Genomic DNA, 20,314 nt, shown 5'->3' on the forward strand with positions numbered 1-20,314 from the left:
TCCCCAGGGATCAGTTTTGGGCCCTTTACTTTTTAGTATTTACATTTTTCCATTTGGCCAACTTTTAAGAACACTTGGTCTTAACTTTCACTTTTATGCCGATGACACTCAGATCTACAGTACTGTGCAAAAGTCTTAGGCATGTTAATATTTTCTTCAATCATCTCAGAGACGTTCCCGCAGTTCTTCTGGACGTTCTGTCTCAGTTTTTTCTGTTTCTTCATGTAATCACAGACGGACTCGATGATGGTGAGATCAGATCATACCGGCTGTTGTCAGACTCCTTGTGCATACACAAATCTCACTGGATTATTACAATTAAAAGAATGTTTGGAAATGTAAACTGATATTTCCTAAATATTATAAAATAGTATAAATATAATATATTTCCTGATAGTACAAAATTCAGCTGCTAGAATTCTGACTAGGACCAGTGCAAGGGAGCACATCACACCTATCCTGGAAAAATTGCACTGGCTTCCTGTTAGTTTTTGTATTGATTTTAAAATTCTCATGCTCACTTATAAGGCCTTGAATAATTTGGCCCCTCAATATTTATGTGAGCTTTTAACCCCCTACACTCCTACACGTGCTCTACGCTCTTCTGAAGCTGGTCTTTTAACTGTCCAAACAACACGGCTAAAAACTATGGGTGATCGGGCTTTTTCTTCTTTGGCTCCTAAATTGTGGAATTCCCTGCCCTCTGAGATTAGGAATACAGAATCCCTTAGTGTTGTTAAATCGTCCCTTAAAACTGACTTTTTTAGGGTAACTTTTATGTGATTCATGTGATTACTTTGTTTGTTATTATATTGGCTTTTTATTTTTATTGTTTAGTTAGTTTTTTACTGCCTGCACTGTTATGTGTATCTTTTAATTTCATATTTTTATGTAAAGTGCTTTGAGATGCTACTTTTAAAGGCGCTATATAAAAAACAGTTTATTATTATTATTATTATTATAAAGCAATATCCTCTTGAGACCCAGGAATAGGCATTTTTCCTCGGTAGAGGTCATTATATTTTAGCAAATTTCTCTGAATGTCACAGTTTTAGGTCTGGATGTCCTGTAAAGAGCACATTCAGGACTCTTTATGGAAACTTTATGGGCACTCTTATGGAAATGTGATGATATTTTGTAATTATCATTTAAATCTGACTAATTTTTAAATTGTTTGTTAGAAATCAACATCTTAGGAAAATATAATGGGGTTTCAAATCAGAATATGACTTTCTGTTACGAAACACAACCTTGATTTCATCAGGACTTAAAGTCCCCCTGTGGTGAAAATCAAGCTTTTAATGTTGTTTATGTGTCTATGTGGTGTTTTTAATATGCTTTAAGACAAACCATGAGCAAATTCATAAGTCAACACCATTGCTGAGTATTTTCTGTTTAAAACTGCAGTGAACCAAAGACAGTTTAAAATCGCTGGTGTTTCTGATGTCACAAACTACCTTGTAACCAATCAGATCAACGTTTGATCGTCAACGAGTGGATCTCTGAGCTGAGTGAGTGAGTGGAGGCGGGGCTCATTTGCATATTCATAGAACTGCTTATACTAAATGAGGCAAGGGTGTAGAGTTACATTCAAGCAATTTTAAGGCATGAATAAAAAATAAAAAATCTAAGGAAAAACCGTTGAAATATGTAATTTTGGTGATCAAAGATGAGTTTTAAGGAATACAATTATTGACTACAGGGGGATTTTAAATCATGTTAATCAGGCATTTTGGGAGACACAACAAATGAAGAGGGAAATAAATTATACATACATATTCTTATGAAAATATTCCCAATTATTACACGTCTTTCTTAATTACATGTTATCCCAAAAACACATAAATATGCAAATTAGATACAGGTGTATGCATTGCATAGAAGAGGAATGGCATTTATGGCTATGTTTACACGCATACTGCATAAAGTAATATGGTATATCAAATCATTCTGTTATATCTTTCATGACATAATTGAGAATCATCTTTATACAAAGTTTGGATTAAAAAAAGCTTGAAACCTAAAAATGTATTGGTGAATAAAAAAAAAAAATGTTTTTTTTTTTTTTTGCCTATTCATGTCTTTTCATTTTCTTAATAAATAATTACTCCAGTCTTCAGTGTCACATGATCCTTCAGAAATCATTCTAATATTCTGATTTGCTGCTCCAATAACATTTTTGATTATTTTTATCAATGTTGAAAACAGTTGTACTGCTTCATATTTTAGTGGAAACAGTGGTGTATTTTTATCCTATTAAGACTCTGATGAATAAAATTAATTTAAAAACATAAATATTTTGTAACATTATTAATGCCTTAGTCATCAATAACTTAAAATAACTTTAAAATTGTGAGTTTCCCCCTCCACCAGGGGAAGGAGTGGCCCTGTTACCATCTCCTGGGAAAAACTGGTTGCCAACCCTGAGCTGTCCGTCTCAGGGGAGCCGCTTAGCCTGGCGTTTAGCAGCTGGACGGCTGGGTGGAGGCAGCAGTGGGCCGTGGGGGCAGAGTATGTTTTATAGCCTCAGTCTGCTTCTGGGCTGTCGAGAACTGTTGGGCAAAGTCGAAGAGGCCGGCCTGGGATATGGGGGTGTCAAGGAGACGAGTCCGCTCGGCATCCCGCATATCAGCCAGGTTCAGCCAGAGATGCCTCTCCTGGACCACGGCTGTGGACATCACCTGGCCCAGGGAGCGTGCGCTCACTTTAGTCGCTCGGAGAGCGAGGTCGGTGGCGACATGCAGCTCATCAAAGAGCCCTGGGTCAGTCCTGCCCTCGTGCATGTCCCTGAGCATCTTGGCCTGGTAGACCTGCAGAATGGCCATGGCATGCAAAGAGGTGGCTGCCTGTCCCGCAGCTCTATAGGATTTCGCCACCAGGGTAGACGAAAATCTACAGGCTTTGGATGGGTGCTTTGGGTCACCGCGGGAGGAAGCGCTCTGCGGACACAGCTGCATCGCGACAGAGCATACCACCGGGGGAACCCCAGTGTACCTGTGGGCAGTGGCCTCATTGAGGGGAGGAAAGGCGGAGGAGGTCGACGAGCGATCACGGAAAGACAATGGTGCCTTCCAGGACCTTGAGACCTCCTCATGCACTTCCGGGAAGAATGGTATTGGGGTTGGACGCCGACGGGGGTCAGCGGCCGCGTCCAAAAAACAATCGTCCAGCCGCGAGCGCTGAGGACAGTGCGGAGGATTCCACTCCATCCCAATGCTCGCGGCAGCCCGGGAAAGCATGGCCGTCAGCTCGGGATCTGACTCGGACAATGCTGGAACACCCGAGGGTGGCAGCACAGCTGAATCGTCACTTCCCCAGGACTCCTGCCCACATTGTGCCCACAATATTCTTCTGGAGCGCCGAAAAAGACACGCTGGACCACCGTAGAGGGACCGGCGGTCTCAATCTGAACGCTCTCGGGTAACAACGCTTGAGGGGTGTGTGGGCCGCGTACGAATCGATGGCGTTTTATTCCACACTGTCACCCTCAGGTCACCCTGGCCACCAGCCGAAGTACAGCCTCTCGTGGAGACCGTAGATCGGGGTGTGGATGAGGGGACTCTCGCTCGGATGAGGTCATTGAGTCTCGACCGTAGCGTTGAGATGGTCATCTTCCCGCAGTGAGAACTTGAATCATCCACAAGCGCTGCTTTAGCGTGATCAATGCCCAAACACACAAAGCAGCAATTGTGCCCATCAGAATCAGACATAGTCTGACCGCAACCAGAAGTGCACGGGGCGAGGCATCTTTAAAAAGACGTGCCGCGTGCAAGCTCTTTTTGTGAGAGGAAAACTCTGCGGATGTTGAAGCGACCAGGGAGAAACACACTTACTGGCAGATCACTGCACAGATCAGCAGGCAATGTGCACTCGCTGGAAATTGCCATCACACCAGAGTCGCTCGTCTCGAAGGATGATGCAGAGAAAGAGTAAACTCAGGCTTTGGCTTTGTGGAGTGAAGAGATGCTCTTGGCTCCGAAGCGAAAACATATCTGCATGTTGCCGTTGTACTTTCTTATATACCCACGAGGTGGGGCGGAGTTACGCTATGCAAATTCCGCAGACCCATGGCATTTTATTGCCATTGGCTCGTTTTCTAATATCGAAGGTGATAGGTTTTCTAAGCGAAACCCCATTCGTCGTCACTGACGTAACTCGTAGTGACCACGAAAGGGAACTGATATACCTTAAGTTTTTGCTAAATATACATAATACATACATGCAAGCACAGTAAAACCAACCTTTGTTTTTAGTTCTTGAAAAAGAAATTCAAATATAGGGCCATTTGTTCTGACTGCACATTTTTCAAGTTAATAAATTGTCAATAAAATCAATATGGTCTAATATAATATAACCTATATACATTCTTATAACATTATCATTTGACGTATATGTATTTATTTCTGAACATCTACTTATACGTTTTTCATTATTTGCTGAAGTGTTTTTTTTTTTTTTTTTTTTTTTTTTTTTACATCAGTAAACTAACTTTGTTCCAGCAAATATGACATTTGGCAAATACCAGTAAAAATCAATAATATATGCATGATCATTTGGTAACCAAAAGCTCATATTTAGTGATTTTTGGTTATTAAATCACACATATCCACATTCTAACTGTCCAGCAAGTGTTACGTGTTGATGTTTAGTTTGTTTACATGTTTTTGTACATTAATTTTTTACATTACTTTAAATTTTTTATTCGTATATTTGAACCGTTACATTTCACTGGTATAATTAAAAAAAAATTAGAAGAGATACTTTCATTATTTCATATTTTACCAGATGCTTTTATTATCCAAAGGAACTTAGACAGAAGTACAAAACATGAGTGATTCATCATCATTATAAAGATTATAGTTGTTCAGAAGTAGAAAGTTCTGTGACATCCACATTTATATTGTTATAATGTATTGCTATTATGAATAATAGAGGGCACAAAATTGAGCCTTGCGGAATGCCACAATATATGCCACAACATCTAGAGGTGTAACATAGTATTCCCTGCTTCTTAAGTAGGATCTGAACAAGTCTAAGACTGGACCTGACAGACTCGGTTCAGTCGAGTAGAATCTCATGATCAACGGTGTGAAAAGCTGCACTCAGATCTAAAAAAAACAAGTCCTGAATAACTTGCAGATTGTTTAAAACCTTTATCAAGGCCTTTTCTGTTCTGTGGTTTGTAAGGAAGCCAGACTGAAATGTTTCATTAAGTTTATTGGTGTCATTGAGCTGGAAATTGAGATAAAAGTATGACTGAATAAAAATCCCACACTTGTTATCTAGAAAACCCAGTCCTGCTGCTCTGACCTCCTCCAGTCTCTCTTTGGTAATGGCTTCCATGACACGTTTACTCAACTGCAGCTCATTCATATCTGCAACACACACATCCAGTCAATTAGAAAACAATCTTGGTTCCAATCAGATCATAAACATATGTTCTCGGTTGAAAGGGCACACTGGCGAGTTTTGGCTACCACTCCTCTCTCCCGTTTATTTTTAGTAGTAAGCCAGTGAGCCAGTGAAGACTATCTGTGTCTTTTTTTATTCTGCCGTGATGTGGAATCATGCTTCGCATGCTGGACTACTGCTTTTATCTCTGAGTGCTGTTTACTGGAATTAACTCTTCTGTTGCCTGGCCCAGGACGTACACTGCTTGTACCGCTGTGAGGCTGCTGTTGGTGTGGACCCTCCCTGAATGGCTCTCAGGTACACTGCTCGCCAGCTGTTGAACCTGAATGGACATTTAGATACGGCAAATGACATACGTGCTCTCTGCAGTCATGTTGGAATACTGCAACCTAAGCGTTACATACATCGCTCTTCAAGGCGTAGTTTTTTATGCTCAACATCTAAACCTGTCGCTTATCCGAGATTTCTGCGCAAACCCCATAGACTGCTGTTTAGACCTACAGGGGTAAATTTGAATAACTTATCAGCACTCAGGAGTGTGGAGTTTGCATCGGATTCATCTACTCCCCCGCGTCTGCTGAAATCAGCACTGTTTAACTGTTCAACAACAAAGCTGTTATTTTATCTGACATTATTTTAGAACAAAAGCTGGACCTTGTCTGTTTAACTGAAACATGGCACAAAGAATCTGACGGTCTTCTTTTTAATAAACTGACTCCTGCTGGCTATGGATTATTTGATCTCCCGCGTTCTTCTGGTAGAGGTGGGGGTATGTCATGACGAAATACGAGGAAGCAAAACTGCGAGTGAACAGCCTCTTTATTAGTAGAAAACAATGAGTGAAGATATAAGCAGCAACACGGTGGCGATGAATGGTGCAGGGACCTCGATGGACAACACAGATGAATGGTGGTGAAGTGATGAAGTCCGCTGGTGAATGGGTGATGTAATCCAGACACAGAACGAGGAACACTGCAACACCGAACGGAAACACCGACTCACGAACACCAGACAGCAGCAAGGAACAGGAACGCCAACAGGAACAGAAAACAAGAGACAGCACGCGGAGACATCAACAAATGATCTGACAATGGAGAGGAGACAACGGTGAGTATTTGAAGGTGTCGGCTGTGTCGCTGATCAGAGGTAATAGCCCGGTCACGCCCACACACACACACATAACAACAATGACACAAGACGAGAAGGAAACAATGAATTCGTGAACCATGACAGAACGCCTCTTGGCGTTCCCAGACTCCCTTAACTGAATATGTGGGTTCCCCATCTACGAGTTGCGGCGGGGGTGGAACCGCCGGCCCGGCGGATTAATAAGAGAACGAAACACGGGTTTTACTTTAGACACATTAAAAAGACGGGATGAATCCTCCTGTATGCCGGAGGAAGGTTGAGTCGGACTGCCACCGGACTAATGATCTTGGTGACAGTGAACGGGCCAATGAATTTGGGAACAAGTTTATTAGAAACGGAGCGGAGGGGAATGTTCTTGGTTGAAAGCCAAATTTTTTTAAATTAGACAAGGCTTTAGCCTTGGTGCGCGCCCCCACTTGGAGTAGAGTCTCACGGGCTCTAGTCCAAGTGCGGTGACACCTCTGGATGAAGGCGTGAGCGGAGGGGACCGCGACCTCAGATTCGAGACTGGGAAAAATTGGTGGCTGGTAACCTAAACTACACTCAAACGGAGATAGGCCAGTGGATGAGACTGGTAACGCGTTGCGTACTCCACCATTGACAGTTGTTGGCTCCATGAGGAAGGATTCTTGGAGACCAAACATCGCAACACCCTTTCCAAATCTTGGTTGGCTCTCTCGGTTTAGCCATTGCTCTGGGGATGAAACCCTGAGGACAGACTGACAGTCGCTCCCAGCAACTTACAAAATTCTCGCCAAAATTTGGACACAAACTGGGGTCCCCTGTCGGAGACCACGTCCACCGGGAGGCCACATAAGTGAAAGACGTGATCTATGACTGTCAACGCTGTCTCCTTGGCAAGGGAATGAAATGGGCCGCCTTGAGAACCGGTCCACCACGGTCAAAACGACCGTGTTGCCCTGGGAGGGCGGTAATAAAATCTAGCGCAATATGGGACCAGGGTCTCGAAGGGACAGGCAGCAGTTGAAGTAACCCATCTGGGGGTCGACTGGAAGTCTTACCAGTGGCACAAACAGAGCAAGCCAAAACAAAACTGTGAATATCGCGAGCCATAAGTGGCCACCAGAATCGTTGCTTGACCAAAAAACTAGTGCGATTGACTCCTGGATGACAAGCCACGTTGGAACAATGCCCCCACTGAATGACGTCAGACCGTAATCCCTCTGGCACAAATAAATGATTCGATAGGCAACTGGGCGGAGGCGTTACCCCTTCTAAGGCCGTCTTGACCTTCGATTCGACCTCCCATGTGAGTGTGGAGACACATAGGGTCTCGGGTAAAATGCACTCGGGAGTAGACGGGCGTTCGGAAAAGTCAAAAATGACAATCATGAGAAAATGAGAAAAATCAAAACGACCGGAAAAAAAAGTACCCACCGAGCCTGCCTGGAGTTCAATCTTTTGGTGGTTCTGATATATTCCAGGTTCTACCAGAAAGACTCGGGAGATAAAATGATATAACAAGAGTAAATTTATTAATAGCTCAGCAAGCATAGTCTTTGGCGTAGGCCCCATCCTTAGCAAGCAATGCGAGGGTAACGGAATCTGTAAATCCCGCCTGAAGATGAAGGCAGGGGCGCAGCCGACCCCCTGGAGGTAAAGGAAGGGACCATCCTGGTGGTGGTGGGGAGGATGGAGGGAAAGGACCATCTTGGAGGTGGTTGGGGAGGATGGAGGTAATTGGCGCCGTCAGTATCTGCGAACTCAGACGGATGTAAGTACCATTCTTTTATACTGAGAGTGTTAACACATGATTGGTTAGAAGTGAGTTAATTCATAACGCGCTGATTGAGTCTTCCTGGCAGAACTTAACGCTAAGCTTACATTTCTTGTGATCGGTCCAGGCGATAAAAGGTACCCCCTACACTTCTAACCAGTGACGCCATTCTTCCAATGCTAACTTGACTGGCAACAACTCCCTGTTACCAATGTTGTAATTACGTTCGGCCGGGGATAAACGATGGGACAAAAACGTGCAGGGATACATATTGTCGTCTGCGGAAGAACGTTGGGATAGCACTGCACCTACCCCCACCACAAACTGACGTGAAGGATCAGGGGCTATTAGGATGGGAGCTGAAACAAAGCGGCCTTTCAGTTTGGTAAACACAGCCTCTGCTGTGTCTGACCACCTGAACGTAGTTCAAGGGGGAGGTCAAGGCAGTAAGAGGTGCGGCTAGTTGGCTGAAGTTGCGAATAAAACACCGGTAGAAGTTGCCGAACCCCAGAAAAAAACAAGTCCTGAATAACTTGCAGATTGTTTAAAACCTTTATCTGCAAGGGTTGGAACTAGGCCTTTTCTGTTCAGTGGTTTGTAAGGAAGCAAGAAATTTATACTATTTTTAATAAGAAATGGAAGATTAGAGATTGGTCTGTATAGTGAGCACAGAAGAACAATTTCAGTTTTAAAAATTTGAGGATAAACTCCTTGCCGTAGGGAATGATTAACGATATTCAGGATGTCTGGTAATAGTCGTGACTGTTTTGAGAAATTAGCGGGAAATGTGTTGAGAAAGCATCTTGAGGAATTCATAACTGATATGACCTGTGTAAGTGTACTGGGGCTGACAGCTAAGACAAATTACAAATTACAAAGTTGGACAAATTACATTGCAAGAGACTACCAGGGGAGTTGGAGACCTTACAAGTTCAAGAAAAGTGAGCAGAATTGATTTGATAAAAGAAATGATTTATTAAAAAACATCATCCATATATTCCACAACTTTTATACTTTTCAACGAACAACACTGAAAACTGATTGCATCAGTATACAATGAAAACAATGAATATATGCAGTGTAACAGACTGTGTCTTTGGTGTAGCACATCATTGGGTTCATGGTGTCTTGAAATCATTAGACAGGACAAACAAATATCTATCAAAATGAGGGGCTCAGAATGCAAGAATACAAAACTCTTATTTTGCAAGAACTGGCATTTAAGTGCTCTTTTCCAAAACACAGTGAGCTAAGGTGCCTTGTGAGTAGTGAGAATGATAGAAGCAATATTAGTCACAACATAAATGTCTTCTACGCTTTCTTGGCCACTCGCGCTTTTTTCTCAATAAAGAGAATGAGTCTTTTAACCCATGGTGTCCTGGGGTTTAGACAGATCTTTTCTCCACTTGATAAACCAGCACTGAAAAGAAAAGAAAAAATATTTATGTAGAAGATACAGTACTGTTTCAAAGATTTGGGTCGGCAAGATACTTTTATTCAACATGGACACATTAAATGAATCAATTCAATTCATATTTATTGTGCTTTTCACAATACACATCGTTTCAAAGCAGCTTTACCGGAAATGCACGAGTCCACATTACAATTTAGAGTGATCTGTTATCAGATCTGTCTAAGTTATGTATTTCAGAAATGTACATATACAAAAATCACAGTAAGCTTAAAATGTATTAATTTAAACAATGTAATAATTTACAATCAAGAGTGTAAAGACATTAAGAATTTCATAAAAGATTTTTTTTTTTTAAATAATAATTTTTTTTTTTTACTTTATATTTATCAAAGAATCTTTGTAAAAATGTATCATGGATTTCCCCAAAATATTATAAGCAGCACAACTGTTTTCAACATCGATAGTTTAAAATATATCAAAATAGAAAACAGTTACTTTAAATTGTAATATATTTCACAATTTTTTGCTCAAATAAATGCAGCCTTGGTGAGCAGAAGAGACTTCTTTCAAAATCTTAAAACGTAGTGCGTTTATTAAGTTTTATGGTTATGCTGATTAGAATTTGCGGCTCTATTTTCATATTCAAGCCCGATGTGAAAATTTATGAAAATAAATGATCAGCTAATAAAATTCAAGCTTGTGCAATTTTCAGTTACGACAGTTAAACATTTACAACATCCTATACCTAACTAAATGGAAATATTTCAGGAAGACGCATGACTCCGTGAGGAAGTACTTACATAACCTCAGTAGTCTTGCAGTGAGGGCCTCTAGGAAGGATCTCCACACGCCGCAGGTTATCCGGCGGGATGATCCTGGACTCCAGCTTCAGACACATGCAGCGGCTGTTGTAACCTGCGCCAAGAGGCTGCACAGCTGAGGAAAAATAGACAACGGTTAGCAAGGCTGGAAGGCCAAAGAAGCAAAGTGTGACCAACATCAGTTGCACAACTCTTAACTCACATGTGTTTTTAATCTTGTGCAAAAAGGGATTTATAAAATAACAGTGTGAAATAGCTTTGAAGAATGTGAAGCAAGCTCCAAGGAAAATGCTGAAATGCTGATGTTCATTTCCAATGAAACTATATACGCACATTGTTAGAGAGTATTGTTTAGAAATAATATTCCATATTTGTTCTTATAGAGATATTTGACATGGCCAGCAAATTGAAGCCAAGAATAATAGACAGATAATGAATGTGAAGCTTACCACCGGACAGAACGATGCTGGCTACAATAACGGTTAACATCAGGAAGACGTTCATGATGGGTGAAGCTTCTGCTGTTGATTTCCGAGTGAACACTCGAGATCAGATGCCGTTATTTGTGCTGCTGCTGTACGGCCTTATATATTATGATTTCAAAGGCCTCGTGATTCGTGATTTTATTCCTACTTCCCCTTTAACCGTTGTGTGTGTTTGTGTGTCTCTTCATGTGTATGTGAAGGCTTGTGTGTAAATATGTGGTTTGCATCTGTTCACATGTCTATCAGCCGTGTGTCATCTGGACACATCTCATGTTCTCCAGGTTACCACGGTCAAAATCCCCCTGGAGTCCTAAGCTTCTATCTATCTATCGTTCTATCTATCTGTCTGTCTGTCTGTCTGTCACAGTTTTTCTCAGTCGCTTTGGTGCATTTCTCACATCACTATTTACATTTGCACAACAGTTAATGCAAAACAATTAGTACAAACTGCAAAACCTAGTTGATAACCTGCAAAAGCGTGTCACTTGCTCAAAATGGATAGCTCATTCCTCAAAAGCAAGTATTGATGTCAATGTGTCAGTGTCAGTGTCATCAAGATGAAAAGTCCTGACACCATTGTTTATGAGCAAGATAATCAAATGGCTTTGTCATGTTTTCATTATGACAGTTTACTCTGTAAATGTTTTCCAATGCAAAAAAAGTCAGATCTCGGTGACACCACCTGAACATGCTCGAGACAGCACTATATACTATTTGCACAGCCATTTGAAAAATACAGTAAAGTTACACATTACTGTATTTAGTGAGGTAACTGAGTACAAGACACTGAATATGTATGTTTCACATTTTTACTGCATATGCTCTTTGCTATTCTAATTTGTTCACAGCATTGTGCAAAAGAAAAAATACACCCTTATTTACAACAAACATAAACTCCCTTTGGGTAGAGCTGTGCACAACTGTAAACAATATGGCAGTACATATTGGAACTGAACATACAACATACATAGTACTGTAATCATTCATGCACATCCAGACGTTCCTCATCAGTGAAAGCTGAGATTCACCTGAGAGAAACTGTTCAATTTAGGAGACATTTTCAGGAAAAAAAAAAAAGATTTAAAAAAAATGTGTAAAATTTGCTTGACAGATTTTGACAACTAGTTCAACATTTGTGTATGTAATGACTCAAGCAATGAAATGAGGACTATTAGTTTTATATGGAATGACTATTCAGCATTCACAAGTATAGTTAATTCCGACTGACATGACATAAGCAAATGATAATGTTATAAAACAGCAGAGAGTTGTATGAAAGCAATTGATGCATGTCCAAAAGCATTTGCAATTTGTTGGAAGGAATGAGAAACTGCTACTATGATGTGCACAAATGACTAAATGTTGTGGAGGTTGAACTAACTGTTGTGCAAATGTAAATAGTAATGTGAGAAATGCACCAAAGCCACTGAGAAAAACTGTAATAATAATAAACAATTATTTTATTTAAAAAAGTTGTTTAATGGCATTTTTTTTTATGAATGAAGGGCAGTATCACTGTAGCTACTGATGTCTCCATGAAAATGATTTTTTACTTTTGAAAATTATAACAACTTTTAATGTAAGTGAACTTAAAACTATCCTCACATAAACCCCAAAATAAATGTAATATTTACATGTGCCCTTCCTGTCTAACAGGTATGAAATATATAGAAATTGAATTAGGTTATCAAACAGTCCGCACTGCATAAATTATGAATTAAATTAGATTAATCCTTATTAAAGCTGCAAGCGTTCTTTAGTCAAGAGCAGTGAGAATTTTTCTCTGTTCCCTTTGTTCTTTGGTTAACTTTACTGACAGACAGAATTAGTGGCTGCTGTCACTTTAAAATCTGCCACTGCTGACGGGATCTCACGCATCTAATTTTTTCATTTACTCTTGTTCATTTAAGACTTTATTTTACTAATTTAAGACAGCATTTCTGTTATGAGGATACTCGACAAAATGGACATTTTGGCATAAATGTGTGTGTGTGTGTTATTGTTCGTTCAAGCGCGAAAGAGAACAACAAAAAAAAAAGAGGTCTGCATTAGTTTAGTGCCGTAATGCATGATGAAAAATTTGTTAATAAATTAAAATTCAAGACAAGTTTCAGCACATGTGTTCAATTCGACGCCACTGGACTTCCAAGCAGGAGGAAAGTAAAGTGAATCTTCTGGTATAGTATTACATGAATCATTTATGCACTATTATGTATGTCAGAAAGAAGTTTAGTGGAAGATATGCAAGTAAAAAAAAAAAAAGATTCTTGCATCATTCATTATGTAGGCTATTATGAAATCACAATTTTCCCAGGCATCAAAATATAAATAATACCAGCTCTCAAAACATGTTTAAGTAATAGTTTACCACAAAATAAACATTGTGATCATTTACTCATGTAGATTCAAACCCATATGACTTTCTTTGGAATTTATTAATTTCATAAATGTTATTTGTATCTGTGGAATTTATTAATTTAATAAAAGTAAAGTTATTTCTTACTTGCTGCTATAATTATCACAAATAATTATATATGATTCATACATATAGTTTGCCATCTTGAAATGGACAAAAACCATTTTCTGAAATTTGTTGAAAAAAAAAAAATATATATTTTCTACATATTTTCTACATGATTTCCACAATATTTTCTGTACTTTTTTAAAATGCAAAGTGTCATTTATGGTAGATGAGCAATAGTGCTTTCAGAAAATTTGGTAACACTTTATTTCCACTTTAGACATTCTACTACTAACTATAAGTAACTTTGCAACTACATGTCAACTAACTGTCATTAGATTATTAGTAGACTGTCTGCTAAATATCTGCTAACACTTTATTTTGTTGGCCCCCCAACAGACATTCTAGTGACTATAAGTAACTTGGCAACTACATGTTCAACTTATTCTACTAACCCGAACCCGAACCCTAACACCTAACCATAACCTCATAACAGTCTACTGACAGTCTACTACACTCTACTAATACTCTAATGAGAGTTAGTTGACATGTAGTTCCAATGTTACTTGTAGTTAGTAGAATGGCACAGATCTCTAATAACCATAACCATTAAACACCATAAGCTTTTGCATATAAACATAGATGAGAAATTATCCTTCGATGATCTTTTTCACCCATTCATCTTTTGGATTGAGGCAGGTCTGTCCTTGTTTCAGAGTGGCACTATGTAAGACAAAGAAGGTTTAATGAACACCGATTAAAAAACAGATTAATGCCTTCTATCTATCATGCATCCAGATTGTACTGATCTTTGGTGTATATCACACTCACATGATCTGCATGTTTTTGCATTTTGCTCCTGCAGGAATCTTCTCTATGTTCTGAATTAGTTTTGGATTAATTGGTTTTCCTGAATATGTTTGAATACACGGGCAGCGCAGCTGTAGAGCCAACAGTCTAGCAGCGAATACTTCATGAAAAGAGAGAAATAAGAGTGAGCAATAATTCTTTCAACATATCTTTAGAGCTGATTTACAGCAGAACTGAATTCTGTTTGCATCACTGATCTAACAATCTGTATTGTATGAAGTGCTTTATAAATAAAGGTGACTTGACACATGATAATTTTCAATCCTTTAAAAACAATTGTACAATTGATATTGCCAATGACATGCAGAAAATGCCTCTGCTTACCTTCTTTTGTGGACAGCAGTGCCATGCAGGTCAGAAAAAGAAAGGCTGCAATGGTGAACTTCATTTTTGTGAAATTTCCCACTGAGCAAACAATGTGTAAGTATAGGCTATAGAAGCGGTAAAGCTGCCGGAATTCACTTTACCGTCTGTTGATAGTGTTTGTGGATTATCTGGCAGGACTCTCTCTTTTAAAGTACCGCACTACTGACATCATGCTTGTTTAAAGTGATTGTGCAACAGGTCTTTCTTCAGTTAACCCAAATTCTGCTGAAGGCACAGGAGATTTAGCTTTAGACTCATTTAAGCCTAATTTTTCACAGATGACAAGCATTTTCAGCAGAAGGAAGAAAAAGATCAAATGGGGATTGTAAATTGATGAAAAGTCAATAAAATCTATCATAATAATGTTCTATACACCTAAAGTGTGGATTTCGACAGAAGATATTTGGAAATGTCTGCAAACATGGTATGACATTTAACCACAGCTAAGAGATGGACTGATGTTTTGGAAAGTCAAGCACAATTAGCACAATTTATTTGTAAATGTAAAAGTTTACATTATATAATATATTGAATTGCATATTATAATGCAATGTACACATCTTTTGAAATATGTAATAATGACAATTAATAATAATAATAATAATTTGTTACATTGAATATAGAGCTTTTCTCAGCACTCAAAGCACTTTACATTTACAATTGCTATCAAATGTTTCTCAAGTGTACATGCAAATGTGTTATTAAATTGTTGTTGGCGCACATTTAAGTTGTTTTGCACGCGTGTTTTCGACGTACTGTTTCCTTGTGGCTTAAATAATTAAATACAGTAAAAATAATAAACTTTCAAAAGTCTGAACTTAAAGTCGGATATGCCAATCCATTTATTAATATAATGAAAAATGAAACATTTGTTCAATAAAACTTAACTCAAGTCAGTCTCCGTGTTTACATGCCGTGTCTCACGGTCAAAAACCATGCACCTCACTGTGCGCCACACCTGCACTAATTAGCCCCTGGGCCCTATCTTGCACCCAGCGCAATTGACTTTGTACACCGACGCATGTATCATTCCTATTTTGCACCCGCGCAAAGCGGACTTTTCCCTCCACAGATGCACGTCGGTTAACTAAGAAATACACTTGCGCTCCCGGGGCGGTTCAGCGCAAAGAGGCGGCGTGTTCCGGCGCAAACGTTCCCTCATGCTATTTTACAGGTTTAGAAAACATTTGTGCCACTGACCGAAAAAAAACTGTTTAAAGTCAGTGGCGCTGTGTATGTTATTCATATGCTATTTTAAGGGCGCATGCTTGGCCTTAATCAATGTAGCGTGTGTGTGCACAACAGCAAGTAGGTCAAGTGCAAATGACGAACACCTGTGTCTTATTGCTGTGATCCGCGTGGAGAGACCGCTTTTAAGCCGCGCGTTGGAACGAGAGAGAGACTGGAGAGAAAATTGGACGCAGAGAAAGAAAACCGGTGGATCCGAGCTCTCATTTTTGAACTGTTGAACTGTGCCGTCGCGGTTGCCACGGTGAATGCGCATTGTGCACGACTTTTTCTTTGTTTTGCTTTATTTTAATAAAGTACGAGTCCCAGTCACGCCGACCCCTGTCTTCCTTCCTGACTCTTGAACCTCATCACACTTTTATTTCATTAAAATGAATTAACCGCAAGAAAAGTAAGGTTTAATACTAAATTGGTTATCATAGATGTTACTGTATGTCATTGTTGTGATAACGCGGCGCAGTTTTACGTGTTCTAAACAATTGTTGTAAAAGTACATTCGAACATACCCACATCATTTGCCAAAATACTGATTAATCTTTATGTATAACACATGCTATATTTATTTACATGGCCATAAACACCAGACGTGATAAACAATGTCAATAAACTAAACAGAAATCTAAAGCAATAATACTTCCCTTACATAAACATAACTATTACCAAATGCTACATTTGGAAAATATAAAATTAAGCATGCTTTGTCGACAGAACCAGCTGCAATCGGTAAAGAATAATTGTGTTCCATAACGACTGCAAGAAACAAGCTAACGTTTGTTGCTTGATAGACGCTACAACTACAACTTCCGCATTTGTCCAGGACTCCACGCAGTACGAGCGGAAACCGAGGGTAACGCGGATTTGACGCAATTGACTGGCGACTCCCAGCTCCCCCCTGCTCTAACGCCCCGTTTCCTTGGTTAAAATCGCAATTTTCTCACGATTTAAAAATAGTTGGAAACATTTGGGATATTGTAAGTAATCAACTTAACAAAATAGATAACACTGGCCTTGAGATTATGGGATATTTTAATGCAAAATTCTTGCATATTGTACCTTTAAGTAGACTTGTGGCAGAACACAGCGCCAAGCCATCCCAATACACAGAATGGCTCCAACACTACCGGCCCCTAATTGTTCATGGCACAACAAGACATAACAATTATAAACATATTAATACAACAAAAAACATCTTACAATAAAAACAACAAACATATAAACAAACAAATAAACCCCTCTTTCTGGCAAAGGTGAGCCAGGTCATGGACAATCTGTACTGCTTTCTGCACAGATGGTGAGCTTTTCAGACAGTCGTCCACGTAAAAATGTCTATGTACCGTGTCAATCACTTTGTCCGAATAACTGTTCCGATTGTCGTCTGCAGTCTTCCTTAAAGCATAACATGCACAACTAGGTGACGACACTGCTCCAAAGAGATGTACAGTCATTCTGTACTCTTCAACTTGCTTGCACAGATCACCATTAGGACTATAGGAACCTTAGAAAGTCTTTGTCTTCCTCAGCCACTTTGACTTGATAGAACATAGACTTCACATCAGACATAAAAGCAACTGGTTCTTGTCTGAATCGTAAAAACACTCCTATTAAGGAACTTGTGAGGTTCGGACCCTGCAGAAGCTGTTCGTTCAAAGAAGTTCCTTTAAACTTAGCTCCGCAGTCGAAGACAACTCGTAACTTGCCTTTGCGTGGGTGATACACTCCATGATGAGGAATATAAAACAGGTTATCTTCTCCACAACGCAATTCATCCTGTGATACTATTTCTGCATAGCCACTGCTGATGACATTCTCTAGAAAGCTTGCGTATTCTTGGTGGAACTTCTTATTTCTTTCCATTTTCCTTCTTAGTCCAATGAGGCGCTGTTGAGCAATACAACGATTGTTTGGCAGTGTTACCAGTGGCGTAGCGGACGGGCCCGCAGGGGCCCCCGTTTTTATAACATGAACGTATAGGATAGGTTTTTATAACGTGAACGAGGGGCTCCCGCGTTTTTATAACGTGAACGTATAGGACTTTTATTTTGGTAGTAATTGCAGCCTACCGTGTTTGGCGATTATGACCATATCCGTTGTCCTTGTTATCCAATCACGATTAAGAATTTCCGCAACTGTTTAGAGAGTGAAGCTTATGAGCGCAAAATGAGTAAAAGAAAATATGTCAGTGGAGCTCAAAAACGGACTAACCAACACCGAAAAGTGCAATTCAATGCAAAACTACCGAAAATTTCATCCATATTTCTTCCAAATCAGCGGGAAGGAGCTGCGAGAGCCAGCACGGGTAACGTTACTCAGGAGTTTGCTAGCAGTGTCATCATGGACATTACTACTTCTAACGTGGGCGCGGGCGCGGCTGTGGTGAATGATACGCCAGACATGGACTCAGATGCTAAAAGCGGATCTCACGGTCCAGACGATGACTGTCACTGCACTGAAAATATTACAGAGGAGGTGACAGCAAGAAGTACACGGTATCCAACAGACAGAGCAAACTTTCCCGTTGATTTAACCGATGCCAGTGTGAAGAGGGCCATACTTAACATGGGACCATGTAAACCAGAAGGACCCTATCCCTGAGACAAAAATGGCAGATGTTTTTCGAAAGATTATTATTTAAAACGTTCTAAAATGGGAACGGTTCCTCGGAAATGGTTGTGTTACTCGCCAAACATTGACCGCGCCTACTGTGAGCCATGCTGGCTTTTTGCTGACAGGAGATGTCCATCACACCATCCGTCATGGACTGTGGGAATTAATGACTGGCAGGGTCTTTCAAAGAAAATAAAGAAACACGAATCTTCACATGCTCATATAGCAGCCTGCGTGACATATGATATGTGGAAAAACGACCTTACCATTGATGCGCAACTTGACAGCGAATACAAGAGTCAGGTTAATTTTTCTTTTCTTACAAGAATTACTGACGTTACTCTGACTTTAGCCTCATGTAATCTGGCATTCAGAGGGCATAATGAAAAACTGAATGAACCAAACAACAGGAACTTTTTGTCAGTAATTGAATTGTTAGCTCGGTATGATCCAGTGCTCCGAGAGTTGTTGGATAAAAAAAGTCACGTCAATTATTTAAGCCCAGCAATTCAGAATGAACTGACTGCGTTGTTATCCAAAAGGGTGCACGACGAAATTGTGTCTGAAATAAAAGACGCAGAATTCTATTCGATCATAATGGACACTACTCAGGATATCAGCAAAGTTGATCAACTCAGTCAAATTTTCAGATACGTTAAAGTTTGAAAAGATGAAAATGATAATCCACTCGGCATTGATGTCACTGAGAGTTTTCTCGGATTTCAGAATATCACTGATCAAACTGCAGAGGGTCTCCAACAAAAAATCTTTGATCTTATCCAAAGTAAGGGTCTGTCACTTAAAAAATGCAGAGGCCAAGGATATGACGGAGCTAGTGTCATGAGTGGAATTTATTCTGGTGTGCAGAGACGGATCCTAAACATGGAGCCCAATGCTGTGTATATACATTGCGCAGCGCATAATTTGAATTTGGTGTTAAACGACGCGTGTCAGCATATCACGGCTATCAAGGAGTTCTATGATGTGGTCCAGAGACTTTATGTTTTCTTCAGCCAAAGCATCAAAAGGTGGGAAATGTTGGAAAATCAGCTTTCAAAGCCAACACTGAAAAGACTTTGTCCCACGCGATGGAGATCCAGGGCCGATGCTATCCACGCACTACGTTTTCGTTATGCTTACATCCTAAAGGCATTAACCAAAATAGCTCTACAGTCAAAAAAAGCAGAGGAACGTACAGAGGCGTCCGGACTTATCAAATCGATCGAAACATTTGAATTCGTAATGATGCTTGTATTTCAGGAGAGAGTTTTGGAAAATGTCAAAGTAGTTTCACAAGTATTGCAGAAGAAAGACGTGGACCTTCTTCAAGCAGCTACCTTACTGGAAAATACCTGCAACAACTTATCACTGCTAAGAGACCAGTTTGACAACATAAAAAGCACCGCACAAGGCCTTGCTGCATCCTGGGGCATCAGCTGTCATTTCACGCAAAAACGAGCACGTATTGTGAAGCGCCACTTTGATGAAATCGCTGAGGACGAGATCTCACAGACCCCGAGAAAATGTTCAAAGTTGGTGTTTTTTTACAAACATTTGCGTGCATTGACACAGCTGTTTCCCAGCTCAAACAACGTTTCAAAGGCTTGAATACAATAGCGAAACGATTCTGCTTCTTATGTCCAAGTGAACTCGTACATGCAACTGATGATGAGTTGCGTGCTTGTGCCGAAACATTTGCAGTGACTTACAACAATGATATTTCCTCTGAATTTCCATCACAGTTGC

General features: G+C 39.9%; 2 protein-coding genes and 1 long non-coding RNA gene across 2 annotated transcripts; all 3 read right to left on the minus strand.

Annotated features, from left to right (window-relative positions):
* LOC311287780 (growth-regulated alpha protein-like) overlaps nt 1–20,314 on the minus strand; it is a 176,579-nt gene that overhangs the window by 95,861 nt on the left and 60,404 nt on the right.
* On the minus strand, nt 9,251–11,117 carry LOC311287781 (interleukin-8-like). Its single transcript, XM_084404815.1, has 3 exons — nt 10,984–11,117; nt 10,514–10,649; nt 9,251–9,719 (listed from the first exon to the last, which is right to left on the minus strand). Exons 1-3 carry the CDS (start codon nt 11,036–11,038, stop codon nt 9,611–9,613), a joined length of 300 nt encoding a protein of 99 aa, XP_084260941.1. The 5' UTR covers nt 11,039–11,117; the 3' UTR covers nt 9,251–9,610.
* LOC311288282 lies at nt 13,722–14,901 on the minus strand. The gene is made up of 3 exons (XR_014626910.1): nt 14,675–14,901; nt 14,312–14,450; nt 13,722–14,203 (listed from the first exon to the last, which is right to left on the minus strand). It is a non-coding gene; the product is annotated as an uncharacterized lncRNA (long non-coding RNA).

This window comes from Rutilus rutilus (assembly GCF_951802725.1).
Source record: "Rutilus rutilus genome assembly, chromosome: 3".
NCBI classification, from domain to species: domain Eukaryota; kingdom Metazoa; phylum Chordata; class Actinopteri; order Cypriniformes; family Leuciscidae; genus Rutilus; species Rutilus rutilus.

Bases quoted from the DNA above. Each gene is read 5' to 3' on its own strand.
- LOC311287781 (XM_084404815.1), bottom strand. From the start codon at position 11,038: ATGAACGTCTTCCTGATGTTAACCGTTATTGTAGCCAGCATCGTTCTG. The intron at 10,650-10,983 runs GTAAGCTTCACA...ATTTTTCCTCAG, and splicing joins CAGCATCGTTCTGTCCGGTG to CTGTGCAGCCTCTTGGCGCA. The intron at 9,720-10,513 runs GTAAGTACTTCC...TTTTCTTTTCAG, and splicing joins TGCAAGACTACTGAGGTTAT to TGCTGGTTTATCAAGTGGAG.